Source organism: Phacochoerus africanus, chromosome 5, assembly GCF_016906955.1.
Source record: "Phacochoerus africanus isolate WHEZ1 chromosome 5, ROS_Pafr_v1, whole genome shotgun sequence".
NCBI lineage: Eukaryota > Metazoa > Chordata > Mammalia > Artiodactyla > Suidae > Phacochoerus > Phacochoerus africanus.
In genome coordinates, this window is record NC_062548.1 from 73118004 (window position 1) to 73137723 (window position 19720).

A 19720-nucleotide genomic window follows, 5' to 3' on the forward strand; every position below is an offset into this window, starting at 1 on the left:
TACGGCCGGGAAGGGCTGGTTGGGGGGGAAGGGGGCAGTCCTGCCAGTCCTCTTCTCAGAGTTGCAGCCGCCACCCCCTTGCCCGCCCCAGAGACCTTCCCTCTCCAGGGCACCTGAGACCTGAGACCTCTCTCACTCTCTCTCTCTCTCTCTCACACACACACACACACACAATTCTTTTATACTCACTGTATCTTTAATTTACTCTCAATATAGTTTTTCTCCTCACGCTCACGGCAACTCTGTTCTCTCTCACACACAACCTCTCTCTCCACCTCCCCAGCCTTTCACACTTTCCTTCTCTCTCTCTTTCTCTCTCTCCCTCCCACTCCCCCTCCGTCTTCTCCTCTCCCCACACCTCCCCTGGTGCTTAACCAGAAACAAAAGTGAGTTTGTTGTGCCCTGCTGGTGGGGAAGAGGACGCGTGGAGCCAGCAGCCAGGGTGGCAGCAGCAGAAACAGGCTGGGGCCAGAGGCCGTGTCCACAGCCGGAGACCCCAGCGCTCAGCTATTCCAGGGAGCAGGTAACGCCCCGGCAGGGCTGGTCCAGGCATCCTGCCCTTTGCCCTGTCTCAGCGTTTCAGGACTGTTTCTTTCTCTTCGTATTTGGTCTTAAAGGGGGAAAGGGATTCCGCATTCAGGAAATGGGGGGCACAAAAGTCCAAAGAGTGGTATGGCCCCCTCTTCCGAGAATGGCATGTAGTCCAATGGGACCGGGGTCCAGGGTGGCTGGGGTCTGACGTGTCTGTGTGAGGGACGTGACAGAACTTGCAAAAGCAGAGTAGGGCCAGATCACAAGGAGTGTTTTGAGCCATGTCATAGACCCTAGGCCTGAGGAAGTAGGGAGCTATTGAATGTTTTTCTCTTGGAGAGGAACGTGAATTGACGTGAACAGAATCAGGCTGTCCCAGGCTTCTCCCAATTTGAAGAAAATGTAAGGTTATATGTTCAATTGTTAAATTATCTTCTACAAAACTTCCTTCAATCTTTGATGTCTGCTAGCAAATGTCGGCAATCAATAGGGCAATAAAAAAGATCCATGTTTAAACTAGGAGAAAATTTCAGAAATAAGATCCATTTAAGTACATGCAGTCCGTTGAACAGTACGTGGATAAATCAATAGTATTTTCTGCTAGTAAAATTATTTTTCACTCATATGCACAATATTTTATGCTGCTACCCAAAGACCTCCGTGACTCCCAGGAGTTTGCCATGTGGACGTGTTTGATACCTTTGTAAGGCAAATTCAGCTGCTACACAGGGAATGGAATGGGTGGAGCAACCAGAGGCACTGGGAGCAGCAGGTGGCTTTTGTGATGATAGGATCAGGAGATAATGAGACCCTGAATAAAGATGATGGCAACGGAGGGGGAAAAGGGAAAGAGCTAAAAATGAAGAAACTGACTGTCTGATTGGACATGGATGCTGAGAAAAGAGGCTTCAGGACAGAGACTAATGTTTCTCATCTGGATGGCTGAGTCGCTAGGAGTGCTAGTCATCAAACCAGGAGGGCAGGGTTAGGGTGTTGGAGTAAGAGAGGCAGAGCTGTTTAGAATATGTTGAGGTTGACCCAAGAAGGCTGCAGAACTCCCAGGTGGAGCAGTCCAGTTGGCAGTTGGAAATGCTCAGTACAGGCAGGACCTAGACATGAGTGACCTTGGCTGTAAGGTGACCCCCCCAAAAATATGAAGTGGTGTAGATAGTGAGGAAAGAAGTGGACTAAGGAGGAATCCTGGGGAAGATCAAGATTTAAGTGAGACATGCAAGAGGGGCCAGGGAAGGATATTGAGAAGGAGACTTCAAAGGGATAGAGGAAAAAAATCTCAAGAAAGTACTGTCTTACAAGAGCCAAGAACATTCCAGTTCAGAGGGAGCCACCAGCACCGCTGATATCTCAGAAAGATAACCCAGACTATAGCTTCACAGGGCTGTTGGTCTGATTGATTTTATTGACTTATTTGTTTGAGAATAAGGCAGCAAGAGAGATCTGAGAGCAGGGTTGTAAACTCAGGTACTTAGCGTAAATGAGATTAGCAGGCTATTAGGTAGTGGGGAGTAGTGGGGCTTGTGGCAAATTAAAATACCTATGCTCACACATCACTTGATTCTAAATGATTGTTGCCGGGTAAGGAACATGGGCCCTGTCATCAGAGCCATTTGAATTTTCAGGAAAAGTAAAAAATCTAGATTTTTAGATGAAATCTCATAATTCTATGTGTTAGCAACAATTTCAAGGACTTTTATTCTCTTCAAGGGCCGAATTAAGAATGTCTTTGAGTTGCCAGTTTAAGATCTCTGCCCTAGGCAATGTCCTTAGCGTGGTGGGGATGATCCAGCTGCAGCAGTTTGGGGTGTGACTGGGTAAGGAGGAAGCAGAGACAGAGAGTGTAGACCACCCTTTCAAGGAATTGAGTGGAGAGAAGGGAAAAGGAGAGCAGGAGAGCTTGGAGGGAAGGCAGGATCGGGAAAGGTATTTTACGGTAAGAAGAGCTCTTTGTAGGCTGAAAGAGGATGGAGAGAGAGAAGTTGAAGACCCAGGTTAAGGAAAGGCTGGTTGATGAAATAAGGATCCAGTAAAAGGGAATAGATGGGGGTGGAAATAGGCTAGAGGAAGGATTCTTTTGTTCAGAAATGGATGTAGCAATGATAAGGACACAGAGGGACCAGAAGGGAGGAAGTTGATGGATTTCATGGTTTTCTTGGTCACGTGGGGTAGGAGATGGATCCAGAGGCTTGCAGAGAGGAGCAAAGGTTAGGGATGGCATCGAGGGACATGGGCAAGGGAGCTGACAAGAAAGAGTGGAGGCGCCAGCACCTCTGAGACCTGGCGACAATGGGAACCCTCATTTGCACGGCTGAGCGGTTTTCTCCAGATGGGCTCATGAACTCAGGTGCTGGGATGGTGGCCGGAGGATGAACGCCTGTTAACATTCCAAGCCCTGTGTCATGTGTGTTACTCTCCTTATTTGCTTTACTGGGAAAACAACCCTGTTCACTCAGAAGGAATTCACTTGTGTGTAAGTAGCGGCTCTGAGCTTCACACCTGTGTCTGGCTGGACTGAAAGCCCACTAAGCACCTTGCATCCACCATACCACAGAGCCACGGCCCTCTCTCTGTGCCCCAGGACACACCTGTGGAGGTAGGGACAGGGCTGATAGATTCTTCTTTGGGCATTGGCTGCCTGGTTTTATAGGGAAGTCATGGAGTAAGACTGTGGTGAGTGTGATGAAAGTAGTTGAAATGATTGACCACTGGGAGTCCTTGGAGAAGTAAGTGAGGGCCAAAGGGGATGCTAAACTGAGGGGCTAGAGAGGCTTGGAGGAAGTGAAAGACTTGGTGAAGTCTGAAGACAGTCCCTGAGAGGTTAAACCAGGCAGGGGCTATGGGATTGAGAGAAAGGAAAGTATTCTTGGAAACTTTAAAAAAAAATTTTTTTTTTTTTTAAGGGGCCTCACCTGCGGCATATGGAGGTTCCCACGCTAGGAGTTGAATTGGAGCTGTAGCCTCCAGACTACACCATGGCCACAGCAACGCCAGATCCAAGCTGTGTCTGCGACCTACACCACAACTCATGGCCATGCCGGATCCTTCACCCGCTGAGCGAGACCGGGGATCAATCCAGAAACCTCATGGATACTAGTTGGGATTGTTACTGCTGAGCCACAAAGGGAACTCCCTCAAAAACTTTTACCATGAGGGTGGAGGGGAGAGAAGGAGGTGAGGAGAGAATGACATCAGGGTGTCTGGCTTGTGCAGTTGGGTGACAGTTAGGCCTTTAACCAAATATTCGACGTCATGTGCACCTCGCTCAGGCTCACTGCGCTCTAGACGCACCAACCAGCACATCCCGCCTCAGGTCTTTGGAACGCTGGCAGCACTCTTCTTCCAGATGTACAAGTGGCTCATTCCCATTTTTCATGTGGCAATTCAAACATGCCCTCCTCAGAGAGGTCTTCCTTGACGGTGCTTTCTAATGTAGTTCTGTGGTCATTTTATTTTCTTTCTTTCAGAACTCTTATCACTAATTGAAATGATTTTTTTGTGTGTGTCTCTTTAGGGTTGCACCTACAGCATATGGAGGTTCCCAGGCTAGGGGTCCAATCGGAGCTGTAGCCACCGGCCTTTGCCACAGCCACAGCAACACCAGATCTGAGCATCATCTGCGACCTACACCACAGCTCATGGCAACGCCAGATCCTTAACCCACTGAGCGAGGCCAGGGATCCAACCTATGTCTTCACGGATGCTAGTCGGATTCGTTTCCACTGAGCCACGACGGAAACTCCTGAAATGATTGTTTATTGTGGATGTGTTACTGGCTTTTTTGTCTGTCTCTGCCACTAGAGAGGCTCAAGAAATCAAGGCTTTATGGGCCTTCTTCACAGCTTTATTTCCCAACACCTAGAACAATGACTGGCACATAGTAGCCACTCATTAAATACTGAATGAGAGAAGGAACGGAGGGAGAAAGGGAGGAAGGAAGGAGGAAAGGAAGAAGGAAGGGAAAAGGAGAGAAGAATGGGGGGGGAAGCACATTGGGGAGGGTCCTTGCTCTGTGTCAGAATGCTGACTCGAGGTATCTGAGAGACACCCAGGAGGCAACATTCCCTGGGCAGTTGGAAAGCAAACTGGGGGAGTTCCCATTGTGGCTCAGTGCTAACAAATCCAACTAGGAACCACGACATTGCAGGTTCGGTCCTTGGCCTCCCTCAATGGGTTAAGGATCCAGCGTTGCCGTGAGCTCTGGTGTAGGTCACAGACACAGCTCGGATCTGGCGTCGCTGTGGCTGTGGGGTAAACGGGTGGCTGCAGCTATGATTCCACCCCTAGCCTGGGCACTTCCATATGCCGCAGGTACGGCCCTAAAAAGACAAGAAAGGAAGAAAAAGAAAGAAAGAAAGAAAGAAAGAAAGAAAGAAAGAAAGAAAGAAAGAAAGAAAGAAAGAAAGAAAGAAAGAAAGAAAGAAAGAAAGAAAGAAGAAAGAAAGAAAGAAAGAAAGAAAGAAAGAAAGAAAAGAGAGAAAGAGAAAGAAAGAGAGCAAGCAAGCAGAGGGAGGGAGGAAGGAAGGAAGAGAGCAGACCAGGAGTTCAGAAACAGGCTGTCACCTTGCCCACGAAGAAGATGGGCCATGTGGCACGCTGGTGCAGGCACACCCTCTCACGTGACTGATTGCCCCTTCAAGGCTGATGCTGGGAGTTGACTCTTTGGGGTCCAGTGGAAAAAGGGATCCCTCTGGGTTTGTTATGCTGAGGTTGGGGCAGAGTTTTTCTCACTTGCCTTTTCTATTCTGTTCCCTGTCCTTGCTGCTGCCCTGGCTCTGGTCATTTTCCATCCCTTCTTCCCTGTCAGCTGCTAGACCCTGGAGAATGAATGGAGACTAAATCCTTTCATCACTTTCATACCAAAGAATATCCCACTCATCCCTCCCACATCCAACCCGCAGAGGCTGGAGTCCAGCTTGGCCCAGTCCCTGGGCTTAGTGTCACTGAGTTAGGAGATACTTTTCCCTTGCACTTGGCTGCTGCTCCATTTCCATCGGCCTCGGAGCCCCCGCGTCCTGTGGGGCATTCGGCAAAGCCTACTGCCCTCCTTTTGCAGGGTCTCCAGCTGCTGAGCAGCTCCAGGACATCCTGGGGGAGGAAGATGAGGCTCCCAACCCCACCCTCTTCACAGAGATGGACACTCTGCAGCACGACGGAGACCAGATGGAGTGGAAGGAGTCAGCCAGGTGAGGCAGAGGCCCAGGAGGGAGGGAGAGGGAGCTCCCCACGGCGGCTGCCCGGGGCCGAGACTGAGCTGCCCACTGGCACCTCCTACCTTGAGTTCTGCCAGGGCGCTTCCTGGCCCCCGAAGACCCACCTACCTGCTTTTCTTAGTGTCCAGAACTGGTTTGGACCTGAAGGAGTAAACAAAAACTTACGGCTTTGTCTTATCCTCAGAGACACGAAAGTCGAGGTGGGAAGGTAGAACAGACATGCTTGAAACCATGAGAGAATGAAGCAAGGGCACAAATCCTTCCATGTCGAGGGGTTCAAACTAAATGTTGTAGAAGGGAAAGCCCCAAGGGGGCAGAGGAGGCAAGGAGGGCTTCCTGGAGGAAGGGGAATGCATGCCAGGAAAAATCCAGTTGGGGTGGTCCAGGGGGCCACTAAAGAAAAGGGACTTGGCAAAGTCTGGAGCAGGACAGAGGAGGCACACGTGGGGGGCAGAGAGCTGGGTAAATAGGTGCAGTGGAGGGAGGAGGAGAGCCAGGAAGCTGGACAGGCACCACGCAGTGAAGTCATGGGAGCCAAGGGAGAATCAGGGTAAGGAGCCGTGCTGGCCATGCCCAGGGCAGGGACAGAGCAGCCTCTAAACTGAACGGGATCGGTCGGCAGCACCACATGCTGCCAAGAGCCCAAGGAGAAGGCAGAATATAGAAGGAAGCAGCAGGAGGGCTGGAGAGAGGAGGAGGGGCGCTGGAAGGAAGTTGAAAGAGTCTGGATGACAGAGCATACCAACATTTTTCAATCTTTTTTTGTATTAGCCCCCCCACACACCATAAAAAATTTAAACGATCTTTGTTAAAATAGAATTCAATTTCTTTCTTTCTTTCTTTTTTTGTCTTTTTAGGGCCGCACCCTGGGCATGTGGAGGTTTCCAGGCTAGGGGTCAAATTGGAGCTGTAGCTACTGGCCTACGCCACTGCCACAGCAATGCCAGATCTGAGCTGTGTCTGCGTCCTACACCGCAGCTCATGGCCACACTGGATCATTAACCCACCGAGCGAGGCCAGGGATCAAACCCACATCCTTATGGATTCCAGCTGGGCGCTATATCACTGAGCCACGATGGGAACTTCCAGAATTCAATTTATTTCTAATGAGAGAAATGACATATGAAGGAATCAGATTTTTGTCAGGTAGGGCTGAGCTTTGGAGTGCCCCAAACCATGGTAATACCTGAAACTTTTTCACTCCCCTAAGAATCAGTGTTTGCCCCTTTGGGTGATATTGCCCCAGTTGAGAATGCCTGGATGAACTGCCAGCTGTGCCCAAGATGGCTCCGCCTGGGGCCACCATGACACCCAGAACCTGGCAGCCACCCCAGTCACAGCCTGGGCTCCTTCTTCACCGGCCAGCCTCTCTCACCTTGGAAGTCATTGTATAGAATGAGGAAGAACAGGTTTCAACTTTCCCAAGCTCCCTCCCAACCCCATCTCTCCTGGAGAAAAAAGGCCGTTGTGTGTGACTAGCAGGCCTCAGAGAAGGAGTGAATTCCTAGCCTCAAGGCTGGGCCCAATCCCTGTCTGGAAGCAGTGGGGTCTCTCCGTATCCACCCATTCAATGAGCCCTTATCTCGTGCTAAACAAATCACAGGCTCATCTTGCTCAAGTTGCATAGCAACATGAGGAGGCAGGAACTCTGATCTCATTTTAGAGATGAGAACAGTGCAGTTTAGAGGGGCAAATAGCTCGCAAGCATCAGTGCATGCCGCTGGCCACATCTGGATGCTGGCCAGGCCTGGCTGACTCTCATCTTGCTTATGCACTTTGTCCTGTGTGCCCCACTTTCTCAGCCACCTCTCTCCCCTTCCTCCAACTTCCAGGGACTCTGTTGTGATTTCTAGGGGGGGACATACGTCTGGAGAGAGAGAGAAATGGGGACAAGCACAGAGCCCAGGACATCCATCCAGGGCTGATAAGACGAAGGAGGACATTTGACATGAGCAGAGCCCCGTCTGGGCCACTGTAGCTTAATGCCTCTGAGGGCTTGGACCTCCCCGGGCAGGTGCCTTTCTTGTCCAAGGTGGGCATATAGAGGAGAAGGAAAATTGAGAAGGTCCTTCTCGAAAGCCCCGTACGGAGACGGTGCTTGCCCCCTACCTTGGGCAAAGTCCACATTCAGAACCCCTGGAAATAATTGCCAGGACATCCATGTGGTCCAGTCACATGCACCACAAAGCCCTTTCTGAGAAGGCCTCAGGGCCCATGGAAGAAACACCCAACTTCCAATCTCTCCATAGAGCCCTGCGCCCTCTAGGCCCTGCAATGAAAGTGGTAAACCATAGATGAGGATGTTTCTGGAAAAGGTTCCTCATAAGGTATAAAAGCGCCTGGGGTTACTGTCTGCACATCGGGCTGTGTCCCTCCAAGGCAGGCTTTCTGAGGACAGCATTTGAGGAGACCCCAGAAGGGCCCCCGTGTAACCCGAATGGGCCTCTAACCAACAGTGAGAGGAAAGTGGGGGCGGGCAGAAGTTAAATGGCTGAATGCAACTCCAGGCAGATGCAGAGAGGAGCAGCTTGAAGGCCAGCTTTGGGACAGGAAGCAGCGAGAGGAGAGCCTCTCAGGCCTCCTTATCTCGAGCTCCTTTCTCCACCTCAGCCTCCTTTAGCCTTCTCTCCAGCTCACCGGCCAGTTCGCAGCCCACGAGGGTCATGAGGCCCCTGCAGAGGTCAGAGAGAGAGTTTGGTAATTCCCAGCAAGTCCACTTTGGCCTGGACGGCTGTGCTGGGGGCTCCTCCCAGCAAACTGCAATAGCAGAGGTGCTTGGGGTCTGTCGCCCCCAAAAAGAATGGGAAGAATTTCCCTCAGCTGACAGGCTATGTGATCTACTAGGGAAGCCACAGATCTCAGAAGTTTCTAGAATCCAAGAACCAGCAAACCCTAGTGGGTCCTGGGCCTTTTTAGAACAAAAGGAGAAAATGATGGGAGGTCGGAACCACTCCTCACATAGACACAAAGGCCCTGAGAAGGTTGCAGGTCTGTACCCACATCAAACAGAAAGTGGGAGGGGACCCTTTAATAAAAGTATTTAATTTGTTACAGGAGTGTTTGCTTTATTGCCTTAGGAGATTAACGGAGTAAAAATCTCAAATCCGCAAGGAATTTTTCCCGGCTGTGCTTTTCTGGGGGTTATTAGTTTGGGGGATGTTTCAGGCCCTTGAAGAGGGAATCACCCCCAGATGGATTTCAATGGCGTTTTGAGCTCCACTGAGCCTTGTCCTCTTGTGCTTGATGGGACTGAGTGCAGGCATCATTTCTAATGCAATCAATGCTGGTAGGTCAGGCTGTTAATAAGATAGATTTTTATTAAGTCTGTCTCTTTAGCATTCCCGGGAGGGGAGTGCAGCTGCCTATTTGTTGATCCTGACCTTGCCAGAAGGGAAGGCTGGGTCTGGTGGGGGTGGGGGGGGGAACCCCCTTCCTGTGAGCAAACAACTTACCCAGAATTCCGTGGTCCCTCAAGCTCCAGTCTGCATGGCTGCAGGGGAGGAAGGGCAGGAGAATGATCTGGGCTGGAAGCCGGCCAAGCGTGGAGGGGCCTTTGGGGTGACTCAAAAACAGAGCTTAGAGCCTTCCATGCGATGGGAAAGCAAGCTGCAAATCCAAGCTGCCTCTGAGCGCAGCTCAGAGCAGACCAAAAGCATGACGTTGCCAGAAGAACTTCTAAGACACCTGTGCTCTGAAACTATCCTGTCATGACCAGGAATGAGCAAAAGGGCAGGAGAAGTAGGCCAGCTTTGTTGGGTCAGACCGGATCTGTACATTCCCCAAAGCCCCGAATGGCTCCCTGCGCATAGGCAGGAACGCTTTCTCACTCTGTCCATGATGGAGGTGGAAACCCAACTTTGTCTCAACCCTGAAACTGCTCCCACTCACCGTCCTGCAGAAGGGCCCTCCTACCATCGTTGCCCCTCTTAGTCTGGGGTAGAATGCACCCCTGCCCTCTGCTCTCACCACTCGCCTGGGGTCACCTGATGGGGCCAGAGCTGCCCTCTCTCTGTAGAAAGCACAGTGGGGAGCTGAGAGTTCTTGGCACAAAGGTCAACAAACTTCATGCCTCCAACTACTATTTACTAAGTGTTTATTGTGAATAAGCCCTGAGCCGGGTGCTTAGAGATGTAAAAAACATGGCCGATGCCATCCCTGCTCACAAGGGCTCTCGTCTATGGGGCTCAGAGGTAAATAACTAGCTATTTGGTGATGGGGTGCCAAGAAAGCACAGTGTAGGGGCACCTAGCCCAGACAGGAGGGGCCAAGGAGGATGTGCAGGGAGAAGAGGTGTTCACATAGACACCCCAGGGATGGGCCAGAGTTAGCCAAGGGAGGGATGGAAGGGGAAGGGGCCCCAAAACAGGAAAAACAGAGACATAGACGAAGGGACAAAAGTTTTCTGTAGCAGAAAGAGTGAGTGGCTGATCATGCAGGTCCTATGCAGACCATGTCATGGAGTTTGAACTAGATGCTGAGAGCTCTGAAGGACCACTCAGGGCTTTGGGGTGGGAGAGGGACAGGATGGTCTGTTTGAAAGAGATCACTCAGGCTCCACTGTGAAGAATGTATGAAAGGAGGCAAGATGGTGCCAGTCAGAGCCTGGCCCCCGGAGGGAGGGGGGGGACCTGATGACATTCAGAACCAAGACATTGACAGTGGGAACAGAGAAAAGGGTAGATTTGAGCAAATAATTATATGTATAATATATATTTCCTTTTTTCATTTTTAAAAGTTTTATTGGGAGTTCCCATCGTGGCTCAGTGGTTAATGAATCAGACTAGGAACCATGAGGTTGCGGGTTTGATCCTTGGCCTTTCACAGTGGGTTGGGGATCCGGCGTTGCCGTGAGCTGTGGTGTAGGTCACAGAGGCGGCTAGGATCCTGCGTTGCTGTGGCTCTGGTGTAGGCCGGCGGCTACAGCTCCGATTCAACCCCCAGCCTGAGAACCTCCATGTGCCACAGGAGCAGCCCTAGAAAAGGGAAAAAAAAGACAAAGAAAAAAAAAGTTTTATTGAAATATAGTTGATTTACAATGTTGTGATAATTTCTGCTGTAAAACAGTGACATAGTTATACATATACACATGTCCATTCTTTTTCAGGTTCTTTTCTCATATAATCATAGGATATTGGGTAGAGTTCCTTGGGAGATATCTATATCTCTCTCTATATATATACTTTTAAATAATTATACTTTATTATTTAGAGCGGTTTTTGATGAACAGCAGAACTGAGCAGAAGATACAGAGTCCCCATGGTGTGCCCCCTGCTCCTACACATGCACAGCCTCCCCCACTATCAGCATCCTTCACCCGAGTGGTACATTTGTCACCACTGATGACCATGCACTCACATCATTATCACTCAAAGTCCATAGTTTAGGGATTTCCTGTTGTGGCTCAGTGGTAATGAACCTGATTAGTATCCATGAGGTTACAGGTTCGATCCCTGGCCTTACTCAGAGGGTTAAGGATCTGGCATTGCTGTGAGCTGTGGTGTAAGTTGCAGATGTGATTCAGATCCCACGTTGCTGTGGCCATGGCATAGGCTGGCAGCTATAGCGCCAATTCGACCCCTAGCCTGGGAACTTCCATATGCCTCAGATGCGGCCCTAAAAAAAAAAAATTCCAAAAAAAAAAAAAATCCATAGTTTACATTAGGGTTCACATTTGGTGTTGTGCTTTCTATGGGTTTGGACGAATATAATGACATGTACCCACCGTTATAGTATCACACAGAGTAGTTTCACTTCCCTAAGCTTGTCTGTGCTCTGCCTAATTCACCCCTCTTTTCTCCATAATTCCTGGAAACCCCCAATCTTTTTAATGCACTTGAGGCATATTTTAACGAGTAGAAGTGACAGAACTTAATAAGCGATGGCAAGTGGGAGAGAAAGATAGTTAGGCAGATGCCCAGTTTCCAGCTTGAGCAAGCAGGGAACTCACCGTATCAATTTCCAAAACACAAGAGGAGTACTAAGATTCCGTTGTGTTGGGTATTTTGCTTTGTTTTGGGGGAGACCGATGATGAGCTCCGTTTTGAGTGTTATGTGTGAGGAAATTCCAAGAGGAGATGTTGAGCAGATCACTATGTAGACACAGAGGTCGAGTTCAGGAGAGAAGCGTAGGTTTGCGAGCCCTCAGCATCTAGATGGAGAGCAAACCCATAGAAAAGGACAAGGTTACCGCTGAGATCTGTGAAGTAAGGCGAGTGCCTGCCCAGGACAGAGTGCCCAGGAGACTGACATTTGAAGGACGGGCAGAGGAAGCAGAACCCAGAATGGAGACTGAGGCGAGGGGCATCCAAGAGGCAGGAGGGGGATGAGAAGAGCGCTGTGTCCAGGGAACCAGGGGCAGAAGACATTCAAGGTGGGGGCGTGCCCAACTCGTGGGGAAGAACTGAAGAGTATTCACAGGACAGAACAGAGGGATATAGCAGTGTCAGGGGAGGAGGGGACAGAGTGTGGAGAAGTGAGGCAGGAGGTCGAAGGTGGGTTCTTTCTAAGGTGCTTGTCTGTGAAGGTGTGAGAGGCTCTCAAGATATACCTGGGGTCAAGGGAGGCTTTGGGGTTTTGTCTTTGAGGAATGGAGAGATCTGAGTGCTGATGAAAAGGGCAAGATGAAAGAGCGGGGTTTCAAGATGCAAGAAGCAAAAAAGCCCTGCTGGATGGAGGGTGCAGGGCCCTGGGCACATTTGGGGGGCTCCCATGGCCAGGAAGGCTGACACCCCTCCCCTGTGACAGGCCCGAAGGAGCAGAGGGCAGGGCAGTCGCAGCAAGGTTTGGGGGCCCCTCACAGGAGCAGAGAACTGCGGGCTGATGATTCCCAAACTCTCTCATTTGAAGAGAGCGCAGGGTGGAAGTGTTGACCGAGATGACTAGTGGTCCTGAGACAGGTAAGCAGCTCCAGGCCCTGCAGTCTTGTTTCACTGTAGTGGAGCCACGCATGGAAATGTATGATCAGAGGAAAGATCTCAAGGTTGTTTGACTTTGGCTTGATGCTTGTCTCCCATCCAAGTACCAAGCAGGCCAGCCCTGCTCAGCTTCCGAGATCAGACGAGATCGGGCACGTTGAGGGTAGAATGGCCGTAGATAACTTGATGCTTATCTACTCTTGTCTGAATAATCATACTGTCCATCATTATCAAGCTACTTTCACATCCAATATCCAACGTGGTCTTTCCTTCTCTCTCCACTAGTCAAACACTGATACTTAGGTTGAGCAAACTGGATAAAGAGATTTTTTATTGAGATATAATTGATATATAGCACTGTATGAGTTTAAGGTGTACAGCATAATGATTTGACTTAGGTGTGTCATGAAATGATTATCACAATAAGTGTAGTGAACAGCCATCATCTCCTGTCTCATACAAGATGAAAGAAATAGAAGAAAAAAAAGGAGTTCCTGATGTGGCTTGGTGGTTAATGAACCTAACATCCCTGAAGATGCGGGTTCAATCCCTGTCCTTGCTCAGTGGGGTCAAGGATCTGGCTGTGGCTGTGGCTGTGGCTGGAAACTGTTGCTCCAATTGGACCCCTAGCCTGGGAACCTCCATATGCCATGAGTGTGGCCCTAAAAAGCAAAAAAAAAAAAAAAAAAAAGAGAAAGAAGAAGAAAAAGTTTTCTTGTGATGAGAACTCTTAGGATTTGCTCTCATCATTTCTAACATACACAGTTGACTATATTTATCGTGTTTACATTATGTCCCTCATGTTTAATTATCTGTAACTGGAAGTTTGTCCTTGGGGCTACTTTCATCTAACTCCCCCTGCCCCAACCCCCCCCACCTCCCCCACCCCCCGCCCCATGATCTGATCTCTTTTACATAAGTTTGTTTGTTTTTGAAGTATAATTGGCCTAAAATGCTGTTAGTTCCTGTTCCACAATGTAGAGATTCAGTATTTCTATACATTTCAAAATGATGACCGTGATGAATCTAATTACCATCTGTCACCATACAAAGTTATTATATAGTTTTTGACTGTATTCCCCACCCTGTACATTTCGTATCTGTGACTCACTTGTTTTATGAATGGAAGTTCGTACCTCTTAATCTCCCTCACCTACTTCTCTCCTCCGCCTCCTCCGCTGTCCTCCAGCAACCTCTGTTCTGTCTGTATGACTCTGTTTTATTATATCTGTTCATTTGCTTTGTTTTTTTAGATTTCATTTATAAGTGAAATCATACTGTATTTGGCTTTCTCTGGCTTATTTCGCTTAGCCTAAAAACCTCTAGCTCCATCCATGTTGTCAGATATGACAAGACTTCATTTTTTTTATGGTTAAGTAATACTCCATTGTGTGTGTGTGTGTGTATGTGTGTGTGTAACATTTCTTTATCCATTCATCTGTTGATGGACACCTAAGTTGCTTCCATAGCTTGGCTATTGGGGTGCATATATCTTTTCTAATTCATGTCTCTTATTTTCTTTGGATAAATGCCGTAAGGGACAAAGTGATTTTATATCACTTAGAACCTGGACCAAGTCCCAGGTAGAAGTGGGCAAGGTTCCCACCAGGCCTCAAAGGCCCAGATTCCAGCCTTCACTCTCACCTTGGAGCTGGGTGAACACAGAATGGGGCCTGTGCTTGAGGCATTCATTCCCCAGGGACTTAGTGACCACCTACAGGCAGCACAGCTGAGGTGGGTCTGCATGAAGCCCAGCAGAAGAAGGAGCCATCTTCAAAGGACCTGCCATCAAGTTGCAAGCACCAGTCCACATCCATGGGATCAGCCAGGCGGTGATGCAAAAGGCCTTACGTGGTGGACCAGTGGTGGCAAAATGGGATTAGCTGGCCAGTGAGTGTGACAGGAAGGCTAGTTAAATGAGGAGAGAGGGCAAGGGCTCTTCTCGGATGGGGCATGACAGGTTGGCAGCTGCCAGAGCCCCTGGAGGCTGGGCAGCAGGAGGGACTACTTCCATCCAACAAGAACAATTCCCACATCTTCAGACACCCTTAGACAGCTCTCACTGTTGTTGTCAGGAGCAGAGAGACCCTATCATTAGACCACTTTGCATGCCAAGATCCCAGTTGATTGACCCATATGCATTATATATACAAATTATATATGTATAATTTATACATCTCTCAACTTTTTATTATGGAAAATTTCAGGGAGTTCCCGTCATGGCACAGTGGTTAACGAATCCAACTAGGAACCATGAGGTTGTGGGTTCAATCCCTGGCCTTGCTCAGTGGGTTAAGGATCTGGTGTTGCCGTGAGCTGTGGTGTAAGTCACAGAGGCGGCTTGGATCCCAAGTTGCTGTGGCTCTGGCGTAGTCTGGCAGCTCCAGCTCCAGTTCGACCCCTAGCCTGGGAACCTCCATATGCTGAGGGAGTGGTCCAAGAAATGGCAAAAAGACAAAAAAAAAAAGAAAGAAAAGAAAATTTCAGACATAAAAAAATAGAATTGTACATTGAGTCCTCATAGATCCATCATTCACTTTCTTTTTTTTTTTTCTTTTTGCTACTTCTTGGGCTGCTCCCACAGCATATGGAGGTTCCCATGCTAGGGGTTAAATCGGAGCTGTAGCCACCAGCCTACTCCAGAGCCACAGCAACGCAGGATCCAAGCCGCATCTGCAACCTACACCACAGCTCATGGCAACGCCGGATCGTTAACCCACTGAGCAAGGGCAGGGACGGAACCCTGCAACCTCATGGTTCCTAGTCGGATTCATTAACCACTATGCCATGATGGGAACTCCCACTTTCATCCATGATTAATATTTAACTATCTCCAAAAGCAAAATATTTTGCTTGCTTTTGGAATTTGGTTTTGTTGTTTTGGTTTTGTTGTTTATTATTGCTGGAATATTTTAAGAAAAATCCTAAATGTTGTAAACATTTTAGTACATATCTTTATGAAATTAGACTTCTTTTGTAAATGCAACCACAATGACATTATCTCCTCGCAAAATTGAGAATGATTCCTTAAGATGATGGGAAATCCAGTGTAGAGTCAAATGTCCCTACTTGCCTCAAAAACGTCTTTTTGGAGTTCCCGTAGTGGCACAGCGGAAATGAATCTGACTAGGAACCATGAGGTTGCAGGTTTGATCCCTGGCCTTGCTCAGTGGATTAAGGATCCAGCATTGCTGTGAGCTGTAGTGTAGGTTGCAGACGTGGCTCAGATCTGTCATTGCTATGGCTGTGGTGTAGGACAGTAGCTGTAGCTCTGATTCGACCCCTAGCCTGGGAACCTCCATATGCTGTGGGTGTGGCTCTGAAAAGAAAAGAAAAGAAAAAAAAAAACCAACCCCAAAAAAGCAAAAACAAAAAAGACATCGTTTCAATATTGGTTTGTACAACTTCGAATCAAAACAAGGTATAGACACTGAATGTGGTGGTTTTATCTCCCATCTTGCTAGGATTAGAACCCTCAGGCTCAAGAGATGGTGAAGGAATGGTCCTCCCTGAAAATCCTTTGGCCAGGAACTTTTTTGCTCAAGTCAAGAGCACCCCCATCTGATATATCCAGCTCTACAACCACAGCCCAAGTTCAAGTGAGCTGTCAGGGCCTGTGTATCATGCACTAAGGAAGAGAAATGCCTCTTCTGTTGTCAGGATATCTTAGGCTGCAATTAACCGAAGCCCATTTAAACTAATTTACGTAAAAGGGGGGAGCATCAGCAGACTAGGAGATGACCTCAGTATCCAGGGACAGTCAGATCTCTCAAGGGTTGGATCTGGGAGGCCAGGTTGTCCTCTTTCTCTGCGTCTGGTCTCTCCTCTCTCTAGGTGTCTTCTTTACTCTCCCCAAGCCCGCTTCCTCCACTTGTCCTAACCTACGCCATTCCTCAGCCTCCATGTAACATCTACTCTACTCAAAGGACCATCCCAGAATGTGTTCCTCAATCTGCCAGTTCCTGATTCTTCAGAGAGACTCCATTTTGCCCCTCTAGTGCCCATCACTGTGCCCCAGATCAGAGGTAGGTGGAGGTATGGGAGGGCAGGCCAGGCCTGAGAACTACATTCACATGGATGGCAGCCGAGCAGACACCCCCCATATGTCTTTTACAACACATATGTAATAGTAAATCTATGTCCTTTATGTTATCTATTCATTGACCACAGTTCTGCTTCTCGTGCCAACCAGAACTTCCAGAATTCTTCAACTTACCCATGAGAGCATGGGTGGTAGAGTTTTGCAGACCCCTCCCCCTCTTGGACAAGCACCTCATAGATCATGCCCTGTCTTCGTCACGGACAATGGTTGATGTCACTGCAACTCTATACCAATTGCTAAGGCAGTGGAAAAGTGGCCGCTCTAATCTGTGATTCTCGGAGAACTTTGTAAAGTTTGTCTTATCCACCACACCTTCCTTCTTTCATTCTAAAAACATTTTAAGAGGCTGCTGAGTTAGGGCCCGTGAAAGAATTAAAAGGAGCAGAGCACGAATCTGTTCTCGAAATGCTTATCATCCAGTGCAGGTGTCGATAGGCTTTGCCATGAAGGCCAGAGAGCCAATATTTGAGGCTTTTTGCTCATATGAGATCTCTTCTTCCTCTTCTTTCTTCTCCTTCTCTTTTCCACAATCCTTTAAAAATCATTAGCCAGCAGGCCAAACAAAAACTACAGGCTCTGGTGCGCTTTTAACCCAGCACATGGTTTTTCAGCTTCTGTTCTAGTGTAAAAGGCAGGCATGTGCTCATACACAGCGATAACCAAAAAACAGGGCTGGGAGTTCCCGTTGTGGCTCAGTGGGTTAGGAACCCAGCATAATTTCTGTGAGGATGCGGATTCCATCCTTGGCTTTGCTCAGTGGGTTAAGGATTTGGCGTTGCTCTGAGCTGTGGTGTAGGTCGCAGACCCAGCTCGGCTCCCAAGTTGGTGTGGCTGTGGCGTAGGCCAGCAGCTGTAGCTCCCATTCAACCCCTAGCCTGGGAACTTCCGTGTGCCACAGATGCAGCCATAAAAATACAAAATACTAAATAAATAAATAAATAAAAATCCAGGGCTGTCTGTATGAAGTGGTGAGAAGAACATGGCTCTCATGTCAAAAGACTCACCCTTGAATCCCGTCTCTTATCAGCTCTTGACCTGGGGTAGGCGCATGGTGCTCAAAGAGTCTCCGTATCTATACAATGAGAGGAGGAACAGACCTGGCTCCTGGATCCATTTACAGATTAAATGAAATAATATGTGCAAATGGCTTAGCATAGTCCCTGGCACTCAGAAAGCACTCAGCAAGCTTTAGCCACAGTCAGTATTACTGAGCTATGTGACAAAGTGCGATGGAGTCAGAGGAAGGGGCTGCCTCTGCATCCCTGGGGAGGCTGTGGGCTGGGGGAGGTGACCTTTGAATTAGGCCCTGAATAGCCAAAGTGGAAGAGAGGGCAAGGGGGCCGAGTGGGGGCTGCTCTCCTGAGGGGCAGAGAGGAGAAGGTGCTGGCAGGCTCGGAAGGGGACGGACACATTTATAAATGATAGACCCATGCAGTAATTATACATCCCTCCTGGACACACAGACAAGTAGTCCTCAGAGAAGTTTGGCTCCAAAATCCGTTCCCTGAAGGAGCCAGTTCAGAATTTGCCAGTAGCTTTGTCTGATGGCATGCACTCAGCCGCGGGCACCTCCTTACCCCTGAATGAAGACATGATGTGCAGCAGAACAGGCCCTTCACCAAATGCACGAGGTTGGGAGCAAAGCTCACCCTTCCCCATTCAGTTCATCATTGCTCCTGGAATGCCACACCTTTGGCACCCCCCTGCCACCTGCACTGCTGGGTACACTTTTAAGGAAGAACTGGTTCTCCATTAAGGCCCAAATTGCATTGCATAACTGAAGGCTCTGAGAGGACACTCCTAGGTTAGCAAGAGGAAAGACTTTCAATCATAGGGAATCAGGGAGTTCCCGTCGTGGCTCAGTGGTTAACGAATCCAACTAAGAACTATGAAGTTGCGGGTTCGATCCCTGGCCTTGCTCAGTGGGTTAAGGATCTGGCGTTGCCGTGAGCTGTGATGTAGGTTACAGACTCGGCTTGGATCCTGCATTGCTGTGGCTCTGGCGTAGGCCAGCGGCTGCAACTCTGATTCAACCTGTAGCCTGGGCACCTCCATATGTCGAGGGAGCGGCCCAAGAAATGGCAAAAAGACCAAAAAAAAAAAAAAAAAATCATAGGTAATCACTCTGACATGGGAGGGCATAGGGTTCCTTCCAAAACAGTCTAAGTCAGATGTCCCCACCCATCTGGTCCTGGTCCCAGGCAGATCTCTTTTGCAGAGATGGAGTATTCTAAACTTCTTTTCCTGAGTCTATTAACACTTGAATCACTTAGCTAGTGTGCCTCATTCTCATTCTATCACTTTCTGATGATAATTTGATTTTCCTTATCTGGCTGCCTATAGGGAGCGAATGCAAGGGCTGGAAGATGAGAAAAACCCCTGTGACTGTTATAAATCTTATTGTAAACTAAATAAACTTGGCTTTTTTTTTTTTTTTCTTTTTTGGCCTCCCGGTAGGATATGAAGTTCTTGGGCCAGGGATCAGATCCGAGCCACAGGTGCAGCAACACAAGATCCTTAAACCCACTGTGCTGGGCCAGGGATAGAACCTGTGTCCTGGCATAGCAGAGACACTGCCAATCTCATTGCACCACAGCGGGAACTCTGGCCTTTGGTTTTATACATCAATCCTTGTGAACTTGGTTAGCATTAATCAATATCCCTGGACCTAATCATCTCGGGGACAATAAAACAACACGTCTGAGTTTAGTCTGGGGTGCACTCCCTAAGAGGTCTCTGAGGCCTTTCTGGTGTCATTAGCCTCCCTTAGTACCTTCTAAACTTCTGCATATGTATGTCAACTCTTGACCTATGCCCGCCTACTCAGTCTTACATACTTTATAATCTTTCAAATTCACTGTCAGGTTTGGTTTGTGAACATACACACCATGTATGTAGTTTTAATCAGTTTTATAAATGAGCTGTTATTTCACATACATGTTTTAATG

At 48.5% G+C, this 19720-nt stretch overlaps 1 protein-coding gene across 6 annotated transcripts in view; it reads left to right on the forward strand.

Annotated features, from left to right (window-relative positions):
- SLC4A5 (solute carrier family 4 member 5) overlaps window positions 1-19720 on the forward strand; it is a 116790-nt gene that overhangs the window by 30315 nt on the left and 66755 nt on the right. For 5 of the 6 annotated variants that reach the window (XM_047781736.1, XM_047781737.1, XM_047781740.1 and 2 more), the window contains one exon: window positions 5600-5729. In XM_047781736.1, coding sequence (XP_047637692.1) covers window positions 5600-5729 — 130 coding nt within the window. Of the gene's footprint in view, window positions 1-5; window positions 524-5599; window positions 5730-19720 lie in introns of those variants that run through there. The other variant, XM_047781739.1, reaches the window with a different exon arrangement.